This window comes from Osmia bicornis, chromosome 10 (genome assembly GCF_907164935.1).
Source record: "Osmia bicornis bicornis chromosome 10, iOsmBic2.1, whole genome shotgun sequence".
Classification (NCBI taxonomy): Eukaryota; Metazoa; Arthropoda; class Insecta; order Hymenoptera; family Megachilidae; genus Osmia; species Osmia bicornis.
Window position 1 is genome coordinate 9,122,279 of NC_060225.1, and position 21,756 is coordinate 9,144,034.

Consider the following 21,756-nt stretch of genomic DNA (forward strand, 5'->3'; position numbering starts at 1 on the left):
TGTATTTATGTTATAAGGAATTTTTAATATTTCTTTCAAAAATAGTGCTTCATCTTTTTAACTTTAAATTTATAATGCTCTTCAGTTATTACTTTTGTAAAAAGAATTGTATGTATATCGATACATACTTTTTATATATGTATATGTATAGGTATAATAATTATCGTGTACATAACGATATCACTATATAAAAGTAGGAATGCATAGAAATCTTAACATGCAGAATTTCGTATAAAGTAAAATTCACCGTCATTGCTAAGTAATTCTAGTTTATATAAATCTAAAGTTAAATAAAAATACGATTTTAGTATGTAACTAGAAACATGGGAATGAAGTTCAACAGTCAAAGACATTTAGCAATGTCAGCAATTATGAATGAGTGAGATTTTAAACTTCATACTACATCGATTTCCTATAATAAATTAATCTCTTACTATATAAAAAGTATATAATATATATTGAATTTTCCAAGTATCTCAGATCGATATATTCTCAAAATATATTCCTAACGTATACATATTTCAGATATAAAAACTATAATGAGTGTTTTGTCAATTCCCTAAAGATAGTGTAAATAGTATGTCAAGAAACTTTTCACTCGTTTTAACAGCTAGAACGCGATCATTTTGATTTCAGTTGGCTGGAATATTTGAGATTCAAATACAATTCAATTCTCAGGCTTGAATTGTTCAGTTGAAAATGTAGAAATCATACAAATAAACTATACAAATGATTATTTTCTAGGCGTGACGAGTTCTAGCCGTTAAAGTATCACACACTCGCAGCATTGCTGTGTGAAGTATATACAGTCTACAACGCAGGAATCGTTTTCGGGTTGAGTGACCGCTTTCCTTGTCTCCGCGTCGATTCCGTTCCTTTCGATTTTCGGCTGCGGCTCAGGAACCGGCAGGACGGTCTGTGCGATTGGTACCGCATTCTCAATCGTCTCGGTATCGGTGTCGGTATTCAATAGTTTACTCGTCACCGGAGTAGTAGGTGTGGTCGGTGTGATTTTACCAGGACGCGCTTCATCTGGTACGTCGTAGTCTACCAGTGATATAGAAGTCTGAAGCGGCGGGGGTGAATCACTGGACATGATAACACTGAAAGAATTGAAATCCCTTTAATATTAATCATCCCTATAACATACTACCTTCCATAATGTGTAGAAAAATTAATTTCTATTTTCTCAAAGTAACGAATTTACAGATTTTAATTATTGAAATTTTTTTTTTTAAATGTAACATAATTTTTTATCAGTTAAATTCAAGTTATACAACGGTCCGTTGATCTGGTCAACTGCTACTCTGTTATTCAGGCTCGTCACGCAGTTGACCCTGGTCTCTTTGCTATTCAACTCGAGCTTAGTCTTATTCGTGCTTCAACGCGATACGGCAAAAAGAAAAAATATGATTACTTAACTCTCGAAATATGGTTAATAAGTTGTATCCCTTTTCAGACCGGTATCGTATCAATTACTTAACAGTTTGTGGTTCTTTACTTTCCCTGATAACTTAATCGTAATTATGCAAGAGATACCAGCAGTATTATTCGATTAATACAGAATCTATTGTACGAAAGAAGTAATGGATGTAACGAAAATAATATTGCTGGCAGGTTTCTGATAAACGACTCTCGGTTCACGGCGAGAATTGTAACCGAATCCATTCGTGGAAGCGCTTTCATCGAACGTTACACGTGTTTCTTTTATTTCTCTGTTCCTTTATTTCTTTTTTTAAGTACTTCGTAGAAATTATAAGAAGACGTACCACCTAGCTTTCATACAAGGTTGCATTCTACTCTTTTCTTCCGTGGTCAGAGTGGAATAAAACGATATCTGCCTGGCCATTTTCGTGGAAATTCTGATAATTATCGTTCTCGATCAATTAGAATCATTGCCATCGCACGTGAATCGTGCTGTTTTCAATTTTCGAATCGTCTATCCTTTTCCTTCAACGCAGCGATTCGCGCGCACCATCCGTCCTCCTAGGGTTTTTTGTATCGATACAGGTATCGATACGTTATTTTAGCAATTCATACAAAAAATTCAAAGTTCAAGTATTAATTGAAAAAATAATTCAGATTGCAAAAATAAAAATAAGTCGACTATGAAAAAGAAAAATAATAATACTTGTATAAAATAAGCGAATGAAAGTCGTTAAATTAACCATACTTGCATTCTTTGAGCTAATCAAGACTAATAATAAGTCAACAGCTTCTATCGATTAAGTACATGCATTGTTCATTGAAATCTATTTGATTGCATAAAATAAAACGATCGTGTCTCGAGTAAATAGAAAACACGGTGAATTTTATATTTACGTGCAATATACGAAACGAAAATGTCCTTAAAAAAATAATTGCACTTGCATAAAAAACGTTTAAACAAATTTAGATGATTTTTTATGAAATATTTAGCTTTAAAATTTTATTAATTATATATAATTTTCTGACGTACGTCAAATAGAAATAATCAGAAACGCAATACCGGATTTTAAGTTCTACTTACGTTAACTCGATAACAGCGATCGTCATCTCGATATTTGAATCGCTATTGTTCGATAGTTGGAACGAGAGCGAATCAAAGATACCAATCGTTTTTGTCAATTTAATCTTGCGCAATATGTATTAAAAGCAGAAAAACTAGAATTAATTTACACTGAAGCAACGTAATTAACGAGTCCTAAGTGCGAAACGTTTAATAGAAACAGACTACTTTTATACTCTAACGCAAAATGTACGAGTCGTCCTTAAAAGATCGACATCTCGAAAAACACTAAAACTGAAGTTGGTTACACGATATACACGCAAGGTAATACAAAACTGAAATCACGAAACAAGCAAATTAAAATAAATGTAACTACACAATTCGTTTACAAACATTAGTGCAACAGTCACGTCGATTGACAACTGACAACTTGATTGTAGTAGTCGTGCAATTGGAAAACACACTCCTATTGTTAAAACTGATTACAATTAATAAACGTATTTTCTGTTTGTTATGTAAAAAGGACTAAAATACTTGTTACGCTGCGAAACGAACAGCTCGCGTCACGAACGACAATGCACGTTGAACTGCTCGATCTAACTCCTAATAATCTCCGCGTGTATCCTATATCGAAAACCACCCCCTCTATCGAGACGGAGTCGCTCGAACGATGTATCGAAAGAACCTCGAAACTGCGAGAATATCGTTATACGAATATAATACGAAAATTATAACCTCTCCCTTCGTTGAAAAATTAACGTTCAACAATTTTTACAGCATTGAAAATAAAATTTTTAATATGAATACTTGGTTATTTAATATCTTCCATTTATATATTATAAAATTTAAGAATAAAAAATAAAAGTAACTTTTTAAATATGTATCTGTTTTAAATTAAAACCCGACACACGATACGATATAACAATATCTGTTAAGTAAAAGGATCTTATTGGGGACAACTCAAAAAGAATGTCCAGCGAATGAAAGTTTCATAAAACCGCAGGTAGGATTAGTATCACTTTCCAGAAATTACATAAGCGAAAAATCTATTATTAGTTATTGTCAGTAAGCGGGCTAAAATACAAAATCTTACGGGATCGCGTGTGTACGAGGTCCTGCGGTATTGTCACGCTAAAGTCACGTTTTTTTGGTAACAATACACGTTTGTACACAGAGACCGCTAGGTTTTTATGATAAATTTTATTTGAAATGAATCTTTAGAAGAAACAGCGCAATTAAACACTTCATCGTAACCCCTTCAAATTTTCGTAATCGTAATTGGAAGCCACTTATCTCATTGCTACCGCGAAGGACGATTCAATTACCGAATTAGTTTTGTCGTCGAAAGATTAATTCAATACCAAATATCATTCTTGAGCTAAGTCAAAACAATAATAAAACTATTAAAATCGTCATCACCTTCAATAAAAATTTTTGCCATTCGTTTTTTTTTTTTTTTAAATAGTACACATGCAATAGAAAAACGAAAAATTATTTATCAAAGTTCAAGAGGAACATAATTAAATATCAAAATTCATAAACGCAACAGTTAAACGATGAAACGTTTAAGAGTCGAATAAATCGAAACGAGAGAATCGAAATTCGCCGCGAGAACAGGGGTGGGAAAAGAATGCTTAACCTCGAAATCTGCCAAATCGGCTAATTAAACTTACTTGTAAGAGCCACGTTGTGGCAACGGATTCCTAAAACGCATGACTTCGTAATTACTCGATTAATAGACTAAACACCCTTGATTACGCTTGTTTACGTTCACAAATGACCGTACAAAGAATCGAAATTATAGACCATCTCGATTTGAACGAGCGACAAGCACGCAGCCACAGAGAGGACTGACAAAGAAGAGACAAGCGAAGCGCACGGTCAAGAAGGGGAAGCAGGTGAGGTAGAGACGAAATATTTCATCGAACTACCAAGTCACTGATTTAAAGAAATTCCAACAATAAATAATGCTATACAATCAATTTTGCAGACTGTCCTAATAATAAAAAACAGTGATGTAATTAAAATAATCAACGAAACTTTGACACATCGAATCTTGACTGTAATACCGCCTTATCGTTCGATAATGTTCGACTATCGATAATTTTTAAAAACAAAACTATGATAGAAGTTGATTTATGAAATATTTTGTATTATTTCGAAATACAACTTATATCATAATTTTCTATTATCCTTTGCTGTTAAATAATTTAATAATAAATTTAAGTCTATCGAAAAAAAGGAGTATAAGAATATTAGATTTTTATTATTTAAATCGCAAAGGACCAAATGTGTATTGGCTCTAATCAATGCACCCTCCTTATTACTATGTAATGTTCCCATTGCTTAATATATCGAGGACCGGATGTATTTTTACCACCGTTAATGTACTCTCTTTTTCTCTCACTGTAGAGTTAGTTATTAAATAATTCAATGTGTGAAACAAAATATAGCTAAATGTAACAAGTATAAAAATAGCGATGTATTAATATAACACCTATTTATAAAAGTAGTATGGTTACATATAATGTCATCATTTTTTAATCGGTATTTAGTCTTCACCGAAGCAGACGCTCTTCTCGGTTTGACTTATCCCATCCTTTAGTATATGTACACCCACCTAACATGAAACCGGTTTTAAAGTAGAATGGACACAGAGCAAAAAGGAAACCTTCTGTGCCAATGGCTTCCCGAAAAGTTGAACTATACATCTCTACGTTCAGACTATACATATATCCACGATCCGTGGATTCGAGAAAACTGTTTTTAAAAAACTTTCAAATACCATTTTAAGATATGTCATATTTGTTCGGTGTTGTTCATATTTATATCGTTTACCTTCGGAGATGACAAGATTAAGTTACATCGTTACCTTCTTAGAAGTTACATGATATCACAAAGCAGCTGAGACGAGATATTTTTAATTCGATATAGAAATAAATAAAATAATTCGCACAAAAATTTCCGCATTCCAATTATCAATTAAATTCCAGGAATTGAAAATATACTATTTTAAAAATAAAATTTTTCACTTGAAATAAAAATACATGCATATAGATAGTTACATATCTGCTGCCGCTCACTCGATATCGCGTGCTTCATAAAAGACAACTGTGATTATTAATGGATTAAGTGTGCACTAATTACCTATCAGATGTGCAGGGAATTTCTTCTGCGTAAACATCAGCACGCGTTGTAATCGTCCCGTTTCTCATTGTATCGTAGCTGTTACATGACAAAAAATGAAGAACCGATGATCCTGAAAGTTGCTGCTGCCGTTGACGTCCGCACGATTTCTCATCACATTTCTCGCGCGACCACCTCTTTGCTTCGTCTTATTAGATCATGCATATTGTTTCTCGTTACACGTTCGCCGTTCAAGGTTTCCGCGTGTATTCATTATCACCTTTCAACCTTACTGCTTTTAATCATCACAATACTTTTTACAGAACTTTCCACTTCATTCAAATTTATTCATCTCACGGTATATTAGTTCAAATGTCAAATAATCTGAAGAAATATTTCTTTCTCGAATTATACGTTCATGTTGTTCTATATCTGAAATATAATTGATTACTTTAAAGAGAATTTAACACTTTGAAAAGAGAGAATAAAGAGATCTTACTGGAGTCATATTTGATACATAATGAGAAACTTTTTTGTTCTTTTTCAAGTGTAAAAAAATGACAATGCAGAGAACGAAGCTAACCTCTCCTCTCGCTACAATGGTTCAGGAGCTACTAAAGGACAAACATTTCGCTTTGCTGCGGAACCATTATGATTAGTATTGAAGAGTAGAAACATGACTGATTATTTTGTACCGTGTAAAAAATCATCTGTCTACTCGTTGATAAACGATATCAGTTTCTATTTTCAAGAAGATGTTATGTTCTAACAAAAAGTTAGATGATAATGACAAAAAAGAATAATAGTATATATGTATGTGAATAGATCTCCCAAATTTAAACTTCATACACTGAACGTGTATTATTCGACCGAAATAAAAATGTTCCTTTCAACAGTATTTATAATACTGAAGTTATAATTTCATTAGCAATAGTTAGATATATTTTTTTATGAAAATACGAAAATTAAATGTTAAAAAGAGGTATACTGATTGTTGCGCATGCGTTGCAAATTTCATGATATCTTTCTTCTTCCTTATGATTGTGTCGTTAGTGGTATGGAAGCCGCTTTCATTTGCGTCTTTTGATTGGATTTAAGTTTCACAACTTACGTAGTATATCACGTTTTTTTGTACTTAAGTAATTATTATTGACAGGATAACATTGTATCACAGTAGAGGAAAACTGAGAAGAAACTGAATATGGGTCGCTACAGGAGGTAAGCCATACACATGTATATAGATATACGGATGTATGTTATCAATATGCCCAGTGTTCAGCACTGGTATAACATATTTGAGAGGAATGCAAATATATTATTATCGTTTATAAAGTATAGCAAATTCTCTGGAAAGAAACAAACAAAAAATAAACTCAACCCTGAGAGAATCTTAAGATATCCACTGTTCTTATAATGGTTATAACCTTCCACACTTCTTTGAGATAAACTTCATGGGATGTTAATACAAAAGTAGTTAATACATAGCATAGAGTAATCTATTGCTTCAAGCTAACCGAATGGAATTAATGCATATTTCTAAACTAACAATTTCTTTTATTTTAGTCGTAGCCGTGATAGAGATAGGAGACGCAGATCACGCAGTAGATCTCGTAGCAGATCACCAAGGGACAGAAGAAACTGGGGTAATAGCGGAGGCAGAGATAGAGGAGGTGGTAGAAACAGCCGTGGACAACCTGGAGCAAACTTAAGGAAACCCAGATGGGATCTGAGTAGATTAGAACCTTTTAAGAAAGATTTTTATGTACCAAATGATGCAGTTCAGAATCGTGACCCACGGATAGTTGAACAATATAGAAGTGAAAAAGAGATTACACTAAAGGGAAAGAATATACCCAATCCAGTATTCACATTTGAAGAAACAGGTTTTCCAGACTATGTTCTAAAAGAAATAAAGTAAGTATTTTTGGAGGAACAATGTTCTCATAATAGAAGCAGACTGAATGTAGTAGCTACAAAGAGCAGTTATTTTATCATGGTGATATTAGAATTTGTTTCTTAAGTCTAGAACAAGTATCCGGTATGTGATGATAATGTTCATCATCAAGAATAGCGTCACAACTTAAAACTTGCTTAGTCTGGAAACTTAACTTCCATCAGATCAAGTAAGAATGGAACCAAAATTGTATTCCCCTTTGAACTTCATTTATCTTAAATAAAATGAAAGATATTTGAAAAAGAAACCTCAATTTTTCTCCACTTACTTTTTGAAATGATAAAACTTAATAAAAAATTATTAAAATTGTTAAAATAAGAAGATTTTTCCTTCTAGTAAAAATAACTGAAATTTTTATTATTTCAGACGGCAAGGTTTTACAGAGCCTACATCGATACAAGCACAAGGTTGGCCAATTGCTCTAAGCGGAAGAGACATGGTCGGAATTGCATCAACTGGTTCTGGAAAAACATTGTCCTATATATTGCCTGCGATTGTTCATATCAATAGTCAGCCGAAATTAGGTCGAAAAGATGGACCTATCGCGTTGGTATTAGCTCCTACTCGAGAACTTGCCCAACAAATTCAGCAAGTTGCTGATGATTTTGGCCATACTTCAGGCATTAGAAATACTTGTCTGTACGGCGGAGCACCGAAAGGTGCTCAAGCTAGAGATTTGGACGGAGGTGTAGAAATTGTGATAGCTACACCAGGTAGATTATTAGATTTCCTCGAATCAGGACGGACAAATTTAAAAAGGTGTACCTATTTGGTACTGGATGAAGCAGACAGAATGTTAGATATGGGATTTGAACCTCAAATTAGAAAAATTATAGAGCAAATTAGGCCAGACCGACAGACGTTAATGTGGTCTGCTACATGGCCTAAAGAAGTGAAGAACTTAGCCGAAGATTTTCTAAAAGATTATGCTCAAATAAATGTTGGATCTTTACAATTAGCTGCGAATCATAATATATTACAAATCATCGATGTATGCCAAGATTACGAAAAAGAAAATAAGTAAGTTGCTAAAAAGAAAAAAAGAAAATTTAGAATTTAATATCTTACAAATTTCTTTTTGATTTCCGCAGATTAAGTACACTTTTAAAAGAAATAATGGCTGAAAGTGAAAATAAAACCATAGTATTTATTGAAACGAAACGGAGGGTGGATGAAATAACCAGAAAAATGAAGAGAGATGGTTGGCCAGCTGTTTGTATACATGGTGACAAGACACAGCAAGAAAGAGATTGGGTTTTACAAGGTAAAACCGTGATTGAAAAACATTAATCAGAATTAGAACTTGTTACTAAATTTTGTATTTCATTTTTAGATTTTAGATCAGGAAAGGCGCCAATTCTGGTCGCAACAGATGTTGCTGCTCGTGGCCTTGGTAAGTAAGATTATTATTATGATTCGATAAAATAATAAGATCAAACATCATTGATCATTTTCCTTTCGTATGGAGAATGAATTGCTCTAAAACACATTTCTACCAGTCTTATTTGAGCTTAATAAGTACTGCATTACAAGATACCTTGTTCTGACACAACATATGTTGAAAAAAGTAGACAACTATATGCATTATATTATTTGTGTTTTTCATATTATTGGTACTAATGTTTTTAAAAGATTTTTATATTAGAATAATCAGAACAAGGTTTCATTGATCTATGCTTGAATCACTTTATGTACCACTTTATTTATAATCTTAATATTGTCATGTCTCTGATATTTTTTTAAAAATCATTACTAAACCTCAAATATCAATTTTAATATTCTAAGTACATAATGTGGTTCAAGCAACATTTCTAATATTTGTGTTTATTTGCTTCCTCACTTTGCTGAAGGTAATAATTTTTCAATAATACATGAAAATAAAATGAATTTAAACTCATATTAAATATGGTCGGCAAGCTATTCATTTATGAAGGTATAAAAGCACTTTGTATATTTCAGAAGAATTCAAATCAATTTCAAAGTTGTAAAAAGAAACTAATTGTAAGTTGAAATGAAAACCTTGGGTATTAATTTCTTTTCTTTCTTTTTCAATTAAATAGTTGAATGGTTTCGTAGAATCCTAATACAGCATTGTATGCCAACTGTAATCATTGAGATTTTCACATTCTGATATTGCAATTGAAATAAAAACGCGCTTGCCGAAATTGTATAAAGACAATGTACTAGTAAATGCATTCTTTCTTTCATAAATTCGACTCTCTATGATTATCAGAATTCAGCTAAAGACCAAAAATCAAAGAAAAAAATCAATAGTAATGCAAAATTCATATTGAACATACAGGAAGATAATGAGGTAAACATGTACCTAACGCGGTTGGATCTTTGTTTGTATTGCAGAGGCACATTGCGCGCAGGCCCACGCCGGGTAATGCAAAGCAAATTGGGGGTGCCCGCCGCCTGTTTGTTCGGTGGTGCACTGGTTTGCATTGTCTGCGCTGGCTGCGACGCGTGCCTCTATACGTCAATTCCGTGAAGGGCCAGTCCGGGCCAAATCGGGGTCTACTTTACCTCCTACATACTGGATATCAGTTCTACGCTACGCTGTACGCCATCTGGGCTGGCCAAGTCGTTGTTGCCAGAATAGAATCCCCTGCGCTGGCCGCTCAAGCTAATCAGACCCAACAACGGTCCAATGAGGCGGTGGCATGGTAGCTGATGCCAGAGCCTCTAAGTGTGCCCTGTAGCAACAGAATGGCGGAGGCTGTAGCTGGAGCGAGCGCAAACAGCCAGGCCCTGCCCGTACGTTGCTAGCGACACTCACCCACTGCCTAATTTTAGTATAACAGTAATCTTAAAATTAATCGCTATATATATATAGCTATATACAGAACTAGAATCACCTAGAAAAAAAAGGCAATTTCACTGTATCACGTCCTTCTTTCAGCTGGATCTAAGATGATTCTTGATTGAACAGACACTTTGGTCAACGTTGAATGTTGCGTACCTGCTAGTTTAGAAGATACCATCGTTAACGTGTACTTTACTTGCTTATTAATATGTTTATTAACGAAGCTCTTAATTAAATATCTTCTTTATTAAAAGGTGCACAACAATTCATCTAATCAAAAGCATCTTAGATTGGAACATGGATGTTATATAGTTCAGATGCATTTTTCTAGGGGATTCTATATGTACACTTTTTGCATATACATACATAAGGAAATGTTTTGTAAAATGTGATACAATAGAATGCAGAAGAAATTCCTGAGACAAGGATAAGTTAATTTTTGATATTTTCATGTGGTCATCATTTATCAACTTTATATTGTACGGTATAATTTTTTTTTTTAAATACCCTTTCATAATGTGAAATATCTTGAATATAATATTTGATGTGAATTGAGAAAGTTGTTGACTAATGATCACACAAAGTTGACAAGAGCTTTCTTGTCTTTCGTTCAAGAATTTCTAAGGTGTTAGATAGGACACATTTTCTAAAACATATCCTAGCTGTATATATATGTATATGTGTATGTATATCTCTGTATACATACACATTTATCACATTTTATATCCACTTGAATTCACATTTCCTTCATCCTTCTAAGTCCTTTACGATAACTATATCACTACATCTTCACAATTACTAACTATCGTATCAAATAAGATTTTATATGTATCAATTCTGGTTTCATTATCGTTTATTTTTTCATTCCTTAAAAATGTAATCATTATATTAAAACGAAAAACAAATGATCAAGTAATCTTCTCTATGTTTATAATAATGTGCTCTTTTGCAAAGTTTATCAAAATGAATTCAGACCATTCTTCAACAAAATGTACATATTGTAATTAGTAATTTAGCAAAGGAAACCAGAATTGTTTACGCGCGGAAATTTATCTTTATTTCAGAATTTTATAATGTAGTCAAAACGCTCTCTAAAGAAACGTTAGTATTCTTTTCCATTCTTTTTCAACATTATCATTTTACTTGGATATTAAATTAAATGCAATTAAAAGTAAATACTTCTAAAGATTTAATTACATATCAGTTGGAGAGCGTATTAATGAACATATTTATTCAGAATAAATGATTGATACTTTTATATACGCCTGGTCATTACTACTATCTTAACAAATGTCTGTCGTGGAGGGCGGATGCTTCCACTAATTAACAGCTAATACGTATGCTTTATTTCAGACGTTGAAGACGTCAAGTTTGTCATCAATTTTGATTACCCCTCCTGTTCAGAAGATTATGTTCATCGAATCGGTCGTACTGGTCGTCGGCAAAAAACTGGTACAGCGTATACCTTTTTTACACCTAATAATTCCAATAAGGCCAACGACCTAATCCAGGTACTAAAAGAAGCGAATCAAGTTATAAATCCAAAGTTACTGGAACTAGCCGATAATAAGAGCGGTGGATACGGCAGGCACAGAGGTAATCATATTGCCAAAATTCAATTTTCCTAAACAGAAACGTATAGATTTATTTGATAAACGAACGATTGCTCTTAGGTGGAAGAAATAGATGGCGGTCTCGGGGTGGACGTAATGGTAAAGATCGCAGTTATTCGAGAAGTAGAAGTAGAAGTCACAGTAGGGAACACAATGGACGTGGGAATCGTCGAAGCTATAGTCGGAGTTATTCCCGAAGTCGTAGCCCAGTGAGCAATCGTACAGGTAAGTAATGGTACGTTCGCTGAATGCTGACGCATTTACTATCACTTTCTATACGATGAAATTACAATTGCATATGGCTTAAGAAAATCTGTATGTTTGTAGAAGTTATCGGTAAGAGCTACTGGAGCAGTGAGAGATGATCTTCCACGAGCGATTAAGGACCAAACAATTGCGTACAATTCATGTGTTGTTGTTTTTTTTTTGTTTTTTTTTTTACGTCTCTTTTAAAGTATACCGGATACACGTCATACAAATTGTAACATTGGTGTTTTACTAACGTGTAAACGTCGAATGTGACATACACACACACACGTTTTTGTGCATTATAGTTAATTGTTAGAAATCTAAAGAATAAGTGAACAATCTTTCCAAAGTATTAAGAGAAAAAAAAGGGAGAAAAAAAGTACTAGGTTCAATTAAATGCAGTGTTGATTTTACATGAGTTCACGATTAATTTATACCCTGAAATCAAAATAAAATCATCGCGATTCTCGGCTCAAATGTGAAATACGAAATGGTGTTTTTTGTATCGATGTTCTAAAGTATTTCTATATTTATAGAATATTGTTTTAATCACACTAAGCTTCGATATAACAGTTACACATAGCGTAAGGGTGTGAAATTATTATATTCACATATTGCATCACATAAATATTTTATAACGACATTGCAACATTCGATACTGTAAGTTCCATGTGTAAGTGACCGTGTGAAATTAATTAGATGATAAATTAACTTGAAATCCAATATAAAACTCTAAATTATGTCTCGCAATTTGTAGCTTGTAATAAATTGTAGACCTCTAGTTGCTTACTAGCAAATTCGTACACGAGCATTTAAAACTAATAGAATAATGTACAGTATTTAACAAAAGTGTAATAAATGAATTTATTAACTATTTAGAAAATCGTTTCTATCTCTTCCCTTACATCCCTTATGATTTTCTAATACCAAACCCCTGAACTCGACCCACAAAGGGCTGAATTGATTAAATGCCAACCAGTTTCCGAGTACCACGAATTTCAAGCCGAAATATTCAGCATTAGCTCAATAACATCACGCGGGTGTTTTGTTGAAGCACCTCTTTATCAGCTCCACCGTGAAATGATTGTCTAGAAGACCACTATATTGGATAACACTGTCAGCTGTTTCTATTTGCCAGACAAAGAAATCAGAGGAAGGGAAAGAATTTGATGAAACGTTCCTTCACTGACCAGAAAAAAGAAGGATATTGCATTCTTCGACCATCTCATATTAAAAGCAACATATCTAGCTATAATTTATCTTGAAATTTGACCTATTTGAACTTTGAACTTTCACAAATGTAATATATATACAAGTAGATGCAAGGCACGTTCGGATGACAAAGGGTTAAACTATGGAAGAAAGATATGATACAAGCAGGCTGACATTCCCCACTCGCGCACGTGCTTCGTGCTATTATTAACTGAAACGTTTACGAGCATTATAATAATGTACAATAAACACTGTTGTATCGATGATACCGATTACAATGAAGCACAAAGCAGGCATTTCATATGTGTAATCGAGAGAAAAAAAATGCGGCCGTGATTCTCGAGTGAAAAGCAGCTAAGATTTATGAATGAACTGTAATACAGGTGGATGGGTCGATAGAGCAGCCCCCCGCAGGATCGCACGGCAAGGGCGTAGTAATCGATAGAGTGAGGGTGAGAAGGAATAGAAGCCGGCACGAAGCAGACGAAGAACAGTGTAGACCGTGGAGGGCAGAGTCCATTCAGTAGAAGCAGCAAGGCTGCTATTGATTGCGTGGGTGGTTGGAAGAGATGAGTTACCCCCACTTTCGGTCATTCAGCAGCCGCACTGCTGAGACACGGGGTTGGCGGAGGGGAAGGGGCCTTGAAAGATGACGGGGTAAAGGGAGCGAAGAAGAGGGACGGTAGCCCCGATTACTGGAATACCGTGGGTGGTTAACGAGGAGGGGGGGGAGGGAGTTCACCCCCTGTCTTCGATTATACGCACCAATGCAGGCATAACCACTTTGTCCTAAAATTTACATTCACCCTTATATAATAATTTTCCAAAACCTGGCTCTTTGAATGTTACATTTTACAGTATATCTACTTCTGATAATATATATAATTTTTTTTTCTGACATTTAATTTATTATATATATATATATGTATGAAACATTTGTTACCGATATGTTGATCTTTAATTACGGATAAGAAGTTTCGATAATTTACTTGTTTGGTAATACGTAACCATTTAATTATTTGTTGGACGTAATATGTTAAAGGAGATATTATCTCCGTTGATTATTCCAGTTCGATAAGTTTTGGGAGAGACTACGTGCGTCTGTGACAACAATGATTCTCAATCGAGATAGCACAAAGAAGCGAGTGATGTCAATGGAAAGATATAACGTGCTTTCTTACATCTTGTTTCATGGAATATTCAAACCTTTTCCAATCGCAATACCGTTCAATTCGCGGAAACATTTTGTATTCATTATATGGAGCGTGGCGAAAGTATTTGATATAAATTTTTCTATTGTACGGTAGAGTACATACCTAAAGGAGGAGGCGAGTAGATTGATCCTGTAGGTAGTCAGCCAATCAAGTTTCCAACGAATATACACCTGCAATTATTTAAAATTTATACCAATTAATTGACATTTTAATACAGACTTAATTCAAGTTACCTTTCTTAAAATTATAATTTTATATGTATAAGATATTGATTCTTACACTTATTTTGTTTTCATAAAATCAGACACAAATTGGACATTGATTTTTGATAAAGCAGGTTCTTCAACGGCGCAACTATTTCTCATTTAGGCTGAGGATGCGGGCTACAACGATTTTAAGTCCCAGGGAGAAACTTGTTGCGCAGGCGGACCGGAACTTAGCCGTAAGCTTGAGCCATCCTCGAGTTTGCATGATAAAAAATAGCTACTAAGCTTAATCCAACAAAATCTCATATTTTTTTATCATCCTTATTTTCATTTACTTAATGAATCCAAATCTTACCTAAATATAATTGTACGTTCATTTTCTGTTGAAACCTACGTCAATGACATTTTCCCTTCGATATTCAATCAGCACAGTCAACATAATGTAACGAAAAATTCTCTTATCTTCTTGTATGTAATATCAAACATCGATTCATGGCATTCAATAGATCCGTTCAGTCATTGCAATCAAAGAGTTGCATTATTCCTACGCAGTAGTAGCAGCATAATATCTGGAAATTCAATGTCAAGAAAAATTGAATAAAAAGGTAGAAAAAATTGAATATGATAAATTGTCAAGCCTGAAATATATAGTAATAATAAAGGGAAAAGAAAGCATGGAACAGAGACAAAGACACCATAAAGATACGTAAAAGAGGAGAAAATGGATCTCGAAGAAGGCTAAAGTCGAACTTCCAAGAACAGCTCGTCGTTTTGACGAAAAGCTCCCTATAGAAAAGAGAGGAGCAGAGAAAAAAGAAGGAAAGGGAAGAGAAGAGGGAGCTCGACAAGGTGTAGAGAGGGGTTGAAGCGAACAGGGGTTGTGCTCGAAGCGGGGGTAGAAAGGAAGGCGAATAGTCGCCCCGATGATACCACCTCTCTCAGTTGCTCCTCGGTTTCCGGACTGCGTGGACTAGCAGGTTAGTGAATCCGGCTCCCTCGTTCATTCACCAGTTTCTCTTCGTTCCACTCTTGACCTCCTTCCTCTTCTTTGCTACCCTCTCTGTTTCACCCATTCTCTCGCTCACTACCTCCTTTCCACCCTCGTGTGTCCGCTGGCTCCATTCATGCGAGTCGCGTTCCTTGCTCGATCGCTGTTTCCCTTGATTTATTGAAGTTCGCCGTGGAAAAGGTTTTCTTCCCTTCGCAGTTCGCTGATCGACCGCCAAATACTTGTCAGCATACTTAGGTTCACCTGTTACAGGTACACTCGTGTCCCCTTTTTTCTTTATTTCTGTTTTTCCTCGATCGTCTGTAAATTTTCATTGATTGCTTGATTAATTAATGCATGAAAATGTATAACAGTTCGAGTATTCTTACAAGTGGTACTTTAGTCTATATTGTATAAAAACCTGATCCTTCAATTGCTGTAAAATGTATTAATTCTTTTGAAAGATATCTGTGAAATCGTTTCAATCGTAGAAAGATTCATTAATATTTGTATCCATTGTTCCATGTGGTTCTTTACGTTGTCTTCTTTCTTTGAGGGTAGATGATATTCTGGAAAGTGTTGAAGAAAATATTAGTATATAATAAAAATGTTACAACGAATAGAGAATATACATTTAGAAATATCGGAAGATCGATCAATAAGTTCGATTTCATTCTGTACTTGTCTTCAAATTTCTACATTCCTTGAAATAACTTTTTCATGCCCAATCATCTGACAGAAAATGAAGAAACAATACCTGTTCCGAAACAATTGTGTCCGAAAGTAATTTAATGTACGAATTTCAATACGCAGAATTGTGAATACACATAAAGAAACGGCGAAAATAGAGTATCAAGAAACAATGCCGCGTAAATTATAGACTAATGTCATTGAAAGCGATCGAAAAGCTAGCTAGGAACAGCTATTCTTGTTAGAATAACATTAAACGTTAATTAGAGGTATTAAAGTGTGAATGACCGATTAATTTTATCTTAATGATTAATAAAACAATTTGTAAAATACCATAGTATAAATATAGAATTGATTTTAAAGCTAAAATATTGCTTAAAATAAAAATTAGTATTTAAAAATAGAGAATAATTAAGTGATATTGTTTCTATCATTCGCACAACTGTTGATTGAAATCAAGTTTCAAGAATTATGGAACAATCAATGCTGTGAATTTTCCTCGCATATTCAATTAACGAGCTAATGCAAGAGTACACCGTGGTTAATTGAAATTCCGTGGCACGAATATCGAGGATGATTAAATTTTATGTCCTGCGAGGCACAAAAAGGAAATGATAATTGTCCGTCTATTATCTGCTAATCAAAGATAGCCCCATAATGAAGTTATATATTAATGAGATCAATTTACTGAATAGACTGAAAGGTCATTATTATTTTAAAATATTAATAACACGGAAAGCTGAAAACACTTCTGTGATAAAAGAATTTCTATCCTCGATACAGTAAAAGAAACGAGTCACTTTTCTTTCACTTGAAAAATAAAAAATGCGATTTCATATTACATCTTTCAAAAAGGAACTTATTTATATCTTCAACTTTTTTCATTTCTACCCTGCATATTAAAATTTAAAAAAAATCTGAAATATAGATTAAATACACAGAAGGTGTAAAAATAAAAAAGTAATTTAACCGACAAGAGTTATTGACTCTTTGGATAATGAGTAATCAAGAAATTATTCTTCTACCAGTATTAACACCGCGAAATTACCATCTTTACATTATATCGTAATTAAATATAAAAATCCATCGTACCGGAATTACAAATACAAATACATTTATTTCGTTTCCAGAAAATGCGTGCCGTAGCTGTATGGACCGCTTTCGTGTTAGCGTACTCGAACAGCCCATTCGCGTTCGGTATACGATACATCGATCCGATCTCAGCGCAATCAGGGAACTCCGGCGACATCGCCGAGAAGCGCGTTGACCTGACCGAGCCGACATGCGAAGAATTGAGGGCAATGTGGAGGTATACCAAACGACAGAGCAGGGCTGCTAAGACCACCACTGGCTACTCTCTTTACCCTGATCCATTTTCCTACAACGTATGGAAGTCTTACTCCGAACGGACCAAGCCTCCTCTTAACTATCGAGGTAATATATTCATCCACTTGATCAACTTTATGTTTCCTCGGATTCCTGTTGAAAAATATCCATAGGTCATTTAAATACAATTATACAAAACAACCTCTTTCTAAATAAGCTTCTACTCAGTGTCGTTAATTACCCGTTACTGCTTGGAGTTTATACATAGTATTAATTGATCAATATACCATATATCTTACCTTTACTGTTTGATCAAGATTTAATTCCACTTAGTTTCCATGGCAAACAGGCAAAGGGGTATAGACGAAATAATCTGATTATCGGCGCCTATCTATACATTAGAGCTATCGTTAAAAGCCCTTTGACTTAAACTTCACGCAGAACCGGTGGGGTATAATTGGATAAAATACGAAGCTCCAATTCTGAGAACAACATGCTGTACCCCTTCCGATCATTCTATTTAATTTAACCCTTTCAATTGAATATTTATAACGATTACATGTGCCAAACTTAACTACCTGTAATATATATGTCATCTGATTGTCTGTACGATTTATTTGAGGATAATCTATTCACGTTACCTAACAATTGTACAGGAAGATTCACTGGAAGACCTCGTAACCGAGCCGGTGGTAATGCACCTATTTATGGAAGAATGGTCCATAAAGCGCCCGCAGGAAGTCGGCTAAGAAACGGTATGCGACATTCTCCCCGGCCTTTCGATAAGATCCCTCGTTTATACGGCACGGTTAATTCGTATCCACCATCGTCGAGGACACGTATGACCAGCTACCGCGCGGCGGGTGGTGGCTCACCTCCTCTGTCTCAGGTTCCTCAAGCCGGCAAGTTTCAACAGCTGATGGAACTGCTTCAAGCTGAACGCGCCCGGGAAGTACAGGTAGATCTACAGGTTTAATCTATAATAAGAGATTCAACGTTATTGTTCGGTCTATGTATTGAAAACGAGATTGAATAATTTCAGGAGCAACGCAAGGCGGATAAGACTTCCATCTTCAAAGACGCGATGAACGACGATCAATTTTTAAACATGCAACATTCCCGTAAGCAATTTGCGAAGCCGACAGTACGAATTCCGACGAAAATTAATTACGATTTTGGCGAGGGACGGTATACGTCGAACGTGCCCAATATTGGACAGATCTGGTCGGTAAGTAACGAACAATAACGGAATCTTTACATTCGACACGATGAAATTTAAATTTATATGTTAAATATAGTTGATATGCAAAGATTGAACACTTCTTTCAGAGAAGCGAACCTGAGTCTCGAGAATACATGTTGCATTAGTACGATTTATTAGGAAAAGGCTGAAAGAAAATTGGATGTATCGGTTCATCCGATACATTTATACGCGACAGGACGCAAAAATGATTCGCATCTGCTTCTCTCTCGGAATCTCTGACATCATGAAACTAACGTGAATCAAGCTTCTTGCGTTTGTAGCAATGAGTATCGTAACCCACCCCCCTGGATGGATTTCAATGATTTCGTTGCCACTTCGTCCTCCTCTAGGGTTGCTCGAGCCCTTGGTTATCTTAAGCTCGTACCATCGAGATCTCGATCTTTCTGTTCTCTTTTAACAGTTAGAGTCTAACGTTACCTGTGCCCCTTAAAAGAAAAAAAAAAAACCAATGAGAAGTCAATAACGGAACGGATCGTGGTAAGTCGCAGCATAATACGGCTTAAAACGAGGGAATACCATAAATGTATATTTTCTTAATTCGTTTAAAATCGCACAGATTTAATTGCGTGGGCGACGTTGACCGCCTATCTAGAATCTTGCAGATGTATAAATTTAATACTATCTCCGAATATAACAACGGCGGTGATGTAATCGCAACTTGCCATCGCTGGGCGGAGAAAACCCGAGTATACCGGGTTAAATCTTTATAGTTGTGTACCATGCTCTTCTACATCTGATGGATATTCTATACATCCTTTATATATGATGTTCCTAAAAACCAAAGAAAAGTTTAGACATATTTTATTTTTTAAAATAATTAAGGTTTGAAAAAGGATCTAATTATTAAAAATAAGTTTGTTTCAGTAAATTGAACAATTGAAAAATACTTAACAAAGGTTTTGAAAAGTGTTGAGGTGACTGCAAACGTCTAACCTAAACTAAATAAGTGTTTGAACAAATTAACATTAATTTTGAAATAACAATGTTATTAATTTTGTTGACGAGCTATAATCGTACTTTACTCTAACAAATGTTCATTGTGATGTATAAGTTCTAGTAGGTTAATAATTCTACTATCAATAATGTTCCTGTTCCATCGAGCGCCTTAACTTTTTTTTCCTTTTCGAAGATGAAGATAGAAATTGACGCATCACGTTGCTCTGGTTTTCTCCGCCTCGTTTGAACTTGGACAATAAAATAGAAAGACTAATATTTTGAAAATTTTGACAGTATATATATATATATATGTATATGTATATGTATACATATTTAAGTTAAGAAACTATAATACATAATCAACGGAACTGTACCGAAGACAATAACTATTCTTAAGAGATATTCTTGTAGTCTGTACGTATAATCAACGCGAATGCGATTACAATTTCAAATTTCGCGAAAATGTATAAGTAATTTCAAAATAAGACGAGTATATTAGTATGAAATTAAAATAAACTTACACGTAAAGCTTCAATTCTTGACGAACATCTTGTTCCGACATACTTGAATTTCATGTATATCGATTATGCGTACAAACGATTATCTTCGATCCTTAAGCGCTCGATCGATTACCCGCCAAATTTTGAACGTTCAGTTCGTCTTCTATTAGATACTCTTTTTGCTGTATAAATACATCCAAAAGATGATTAATAGAGGAATGAAGAAGTATATTTTATGATTAAATATTTTATATATAATACTATCAAACTTAATTATACGTATATTCGTTTTACTTACTATTAAAGGTTATGTGCCAATGATAAGCGCTTAAAGATCAGAATTATATTAAAGACAATAAATATAAACGTTTCTTGTAATCGTATAACAAAAGTTAAATAGGCTAAAGACAAATATTTACGTGGCTTAATCCATATCTCATGCTGGGAATTAATCACTTTCAGCTCTTATGATGCGTACAAAACGAAAACTTCTGAACAATTATATAGAAGCAGTTTGATATCAATTGCGATTCCAACGTCTGATTATAAATACTTTATACTTGTATACATCCATCTGTACGTATATACATGCATATCAGAGTACACAAATATATATAATATACATTTGTTATGCAACTGCAACTATTACTATTTTCATCGTATTAAGTTTCAAAAAAATGAAGAAAAATGGATATTTTTAGCCAGGATTCTTTAATCATGGAATCAGTGCCTGATATCCAATACTATAGAGACTGGTTAAAATCTCTTTGGATTCTCTGTTATTCAAACGTGTGCAAGTACATATGACATGTATACATGTGGAACTATTACACAAAGAAAATATATTCCGAATAATGTTAGAAATAGAAGATTTATGTAAACTGAAATGAATTAATTTAAAGAGCGTAAATAAGACACACGGATCAAGGTATCAAACCTTTGTCTTGTTCTAGTATTATACGAATAAGAATTATGTATTATAATATGTTTTATTCAATCTGAATTATTATTGATTTGATACTTAGACCCAGGTGTCTTCGTAAATCTCAACTTAAGGAATAATTAGGTGAAATATGCTTACAATTTCCTCTTCCATAATTGTTCATTTTGCTCCATATCTTTTTTTTTTATGTTTGAAATATAACTATGACAATATTAGCTATTGCAAATTGAATCCTTTA

The 21,756-nt window shown here is 34.2% G+C and overlaps 3 protein-coding genes across 20 annotated transcripts; 2 read left to right on the top strand and 1 right to left on the bottom strand.

Annotated features, from left to right (window-relative positions):
• Positions 1–472: 472 nt before the first annotated feature.
• Positions 473–17,730, bottom strand: LOC114874231. 16 transcript variants are annotated; one of them, XM_046287572.1, is made up of 7 exons: positions 17,642–17,730; positions 15,805–16,428; positions 15,227–15,440; positions 14,945–15,123; positions 14,768–14,835; positions 1,770–1,986; positions 473–1,103 (listed from the first exon to the last, which is right to left on the bottom strand). In XM_046287572.1, exons 6-7 carry the CDS (start codon positions 1,847–1,849, stop codon positions 764–766), a joined length of 420 nt encoding a protein of 139 aa, XP_046143528.1. In that variant the 5' UTR covers positions 1,850–1,986; positions 14,768–14,835; positions 14,945–15,123; positions 15,227–15,440; positions 15,805–16,428; positions 17,642–17,730; the 3' UTR covers positions 473–763. The 16 variants fall into 16 exon arrangements, 11 of the variants coding, with proteins under 11 accessions (XP_046143528.1, XP_046143529.1, XP_046143530.1 ...); XM_046287573.1 differs by having other exon boundaries at positions 14,945–15,148; XM_046287574.1 differs by having other exon boundaries at positions 14,945–15,151.
• On the top strand, positions 6,655–13,113 carry LOC114874227 (probable ATP-dependent RNA helicase DDX17). 3 transcript variants are annotated; one of them, XM_029183330.2, is made up of 8 exons: positions 6,655–6,832; positions 7,178–7,528; positions 7,935–8,588; positions 8,660–8,832; positions 8,902–8,961; positions 11,731–11,973; positions 12,051–12,225; positions 12,318–13,113. In XM_029183330.2, exons 1-7 carry the CDS (start codon positions 6,816–6,818, stop codon positions 12,221–12,223), a joined length of 1,671 nt encoding a protein of 556 aa, XP_029039163.1. In that variant the 5' UTR covers positions 6,655–6,815; the 3' UTR covers positions 12,224–12,225; positions 12,318–13,113. The 3 variants fall into 3 exon arrangements, with proteins under 3 accessions (XP_029039163.1, XP_029039162.1, XP_029039161.1); XM_029183329.2 differs by having other exon boundaries at positions 12,051–12,215; positions 12,299–13,113; XM_029183328.2 differs by having other exon boundaries at positions 12,051–12,215.
• Positions 15,795–21,744, top strand: LOC114874230. The gene is given in 5 exon segments (XM_029183335.2): positions 15,795–15,848; positions 17,680–17,983; positions 18,532–18,833; positions 18,918–19,103; positions 19,205–21,744. Coding segments are annotated over 5 exon segments (885 nt in total). The 3' UTR covers positions 19,244–21,744.
• Positions 21,745–21,756: the final 12 nt, after the last annotated feature.

What these genes read in the sequence shown, in the direction of transcription:
- LOC114874227 (XM_029183328.2), top strand. An exon ending in GATTACGAAAAAGAAAATAA is followed by an intron (nt 8,589 to 8,659) that starts GTAAGTTGCTAA and finishes TGATTTCCGCAG; the next exon opens with ATTAAGTACACTTTTAAAAG. An exon ending in TGGATACGGCAGGCACAGAG is followed by an intron (nt 11,974 to 12,050) that starts GTAATCATATTG and finishes GATTGCTCTTAG; the next exon opens with GTGGAAGAAATAGATGGCGG.
- LOC114874231 (XM_046287572.1), bottom strand. Translation starts at nt 1,849, where the DNA reads ATGGCCAGGCAGATATCGTTTTATTCCACTCTGACCACGGAAGAAAAG. An exon ending in CCTTGTATGAAAGCTAGGTG is followed by an intron (nt 1,104 to 1,769) that starts GTACGTCTTCTT and finishes CAATTCTTTCAG; the next exon opens with TGTTATCATGTCCAGTGATT.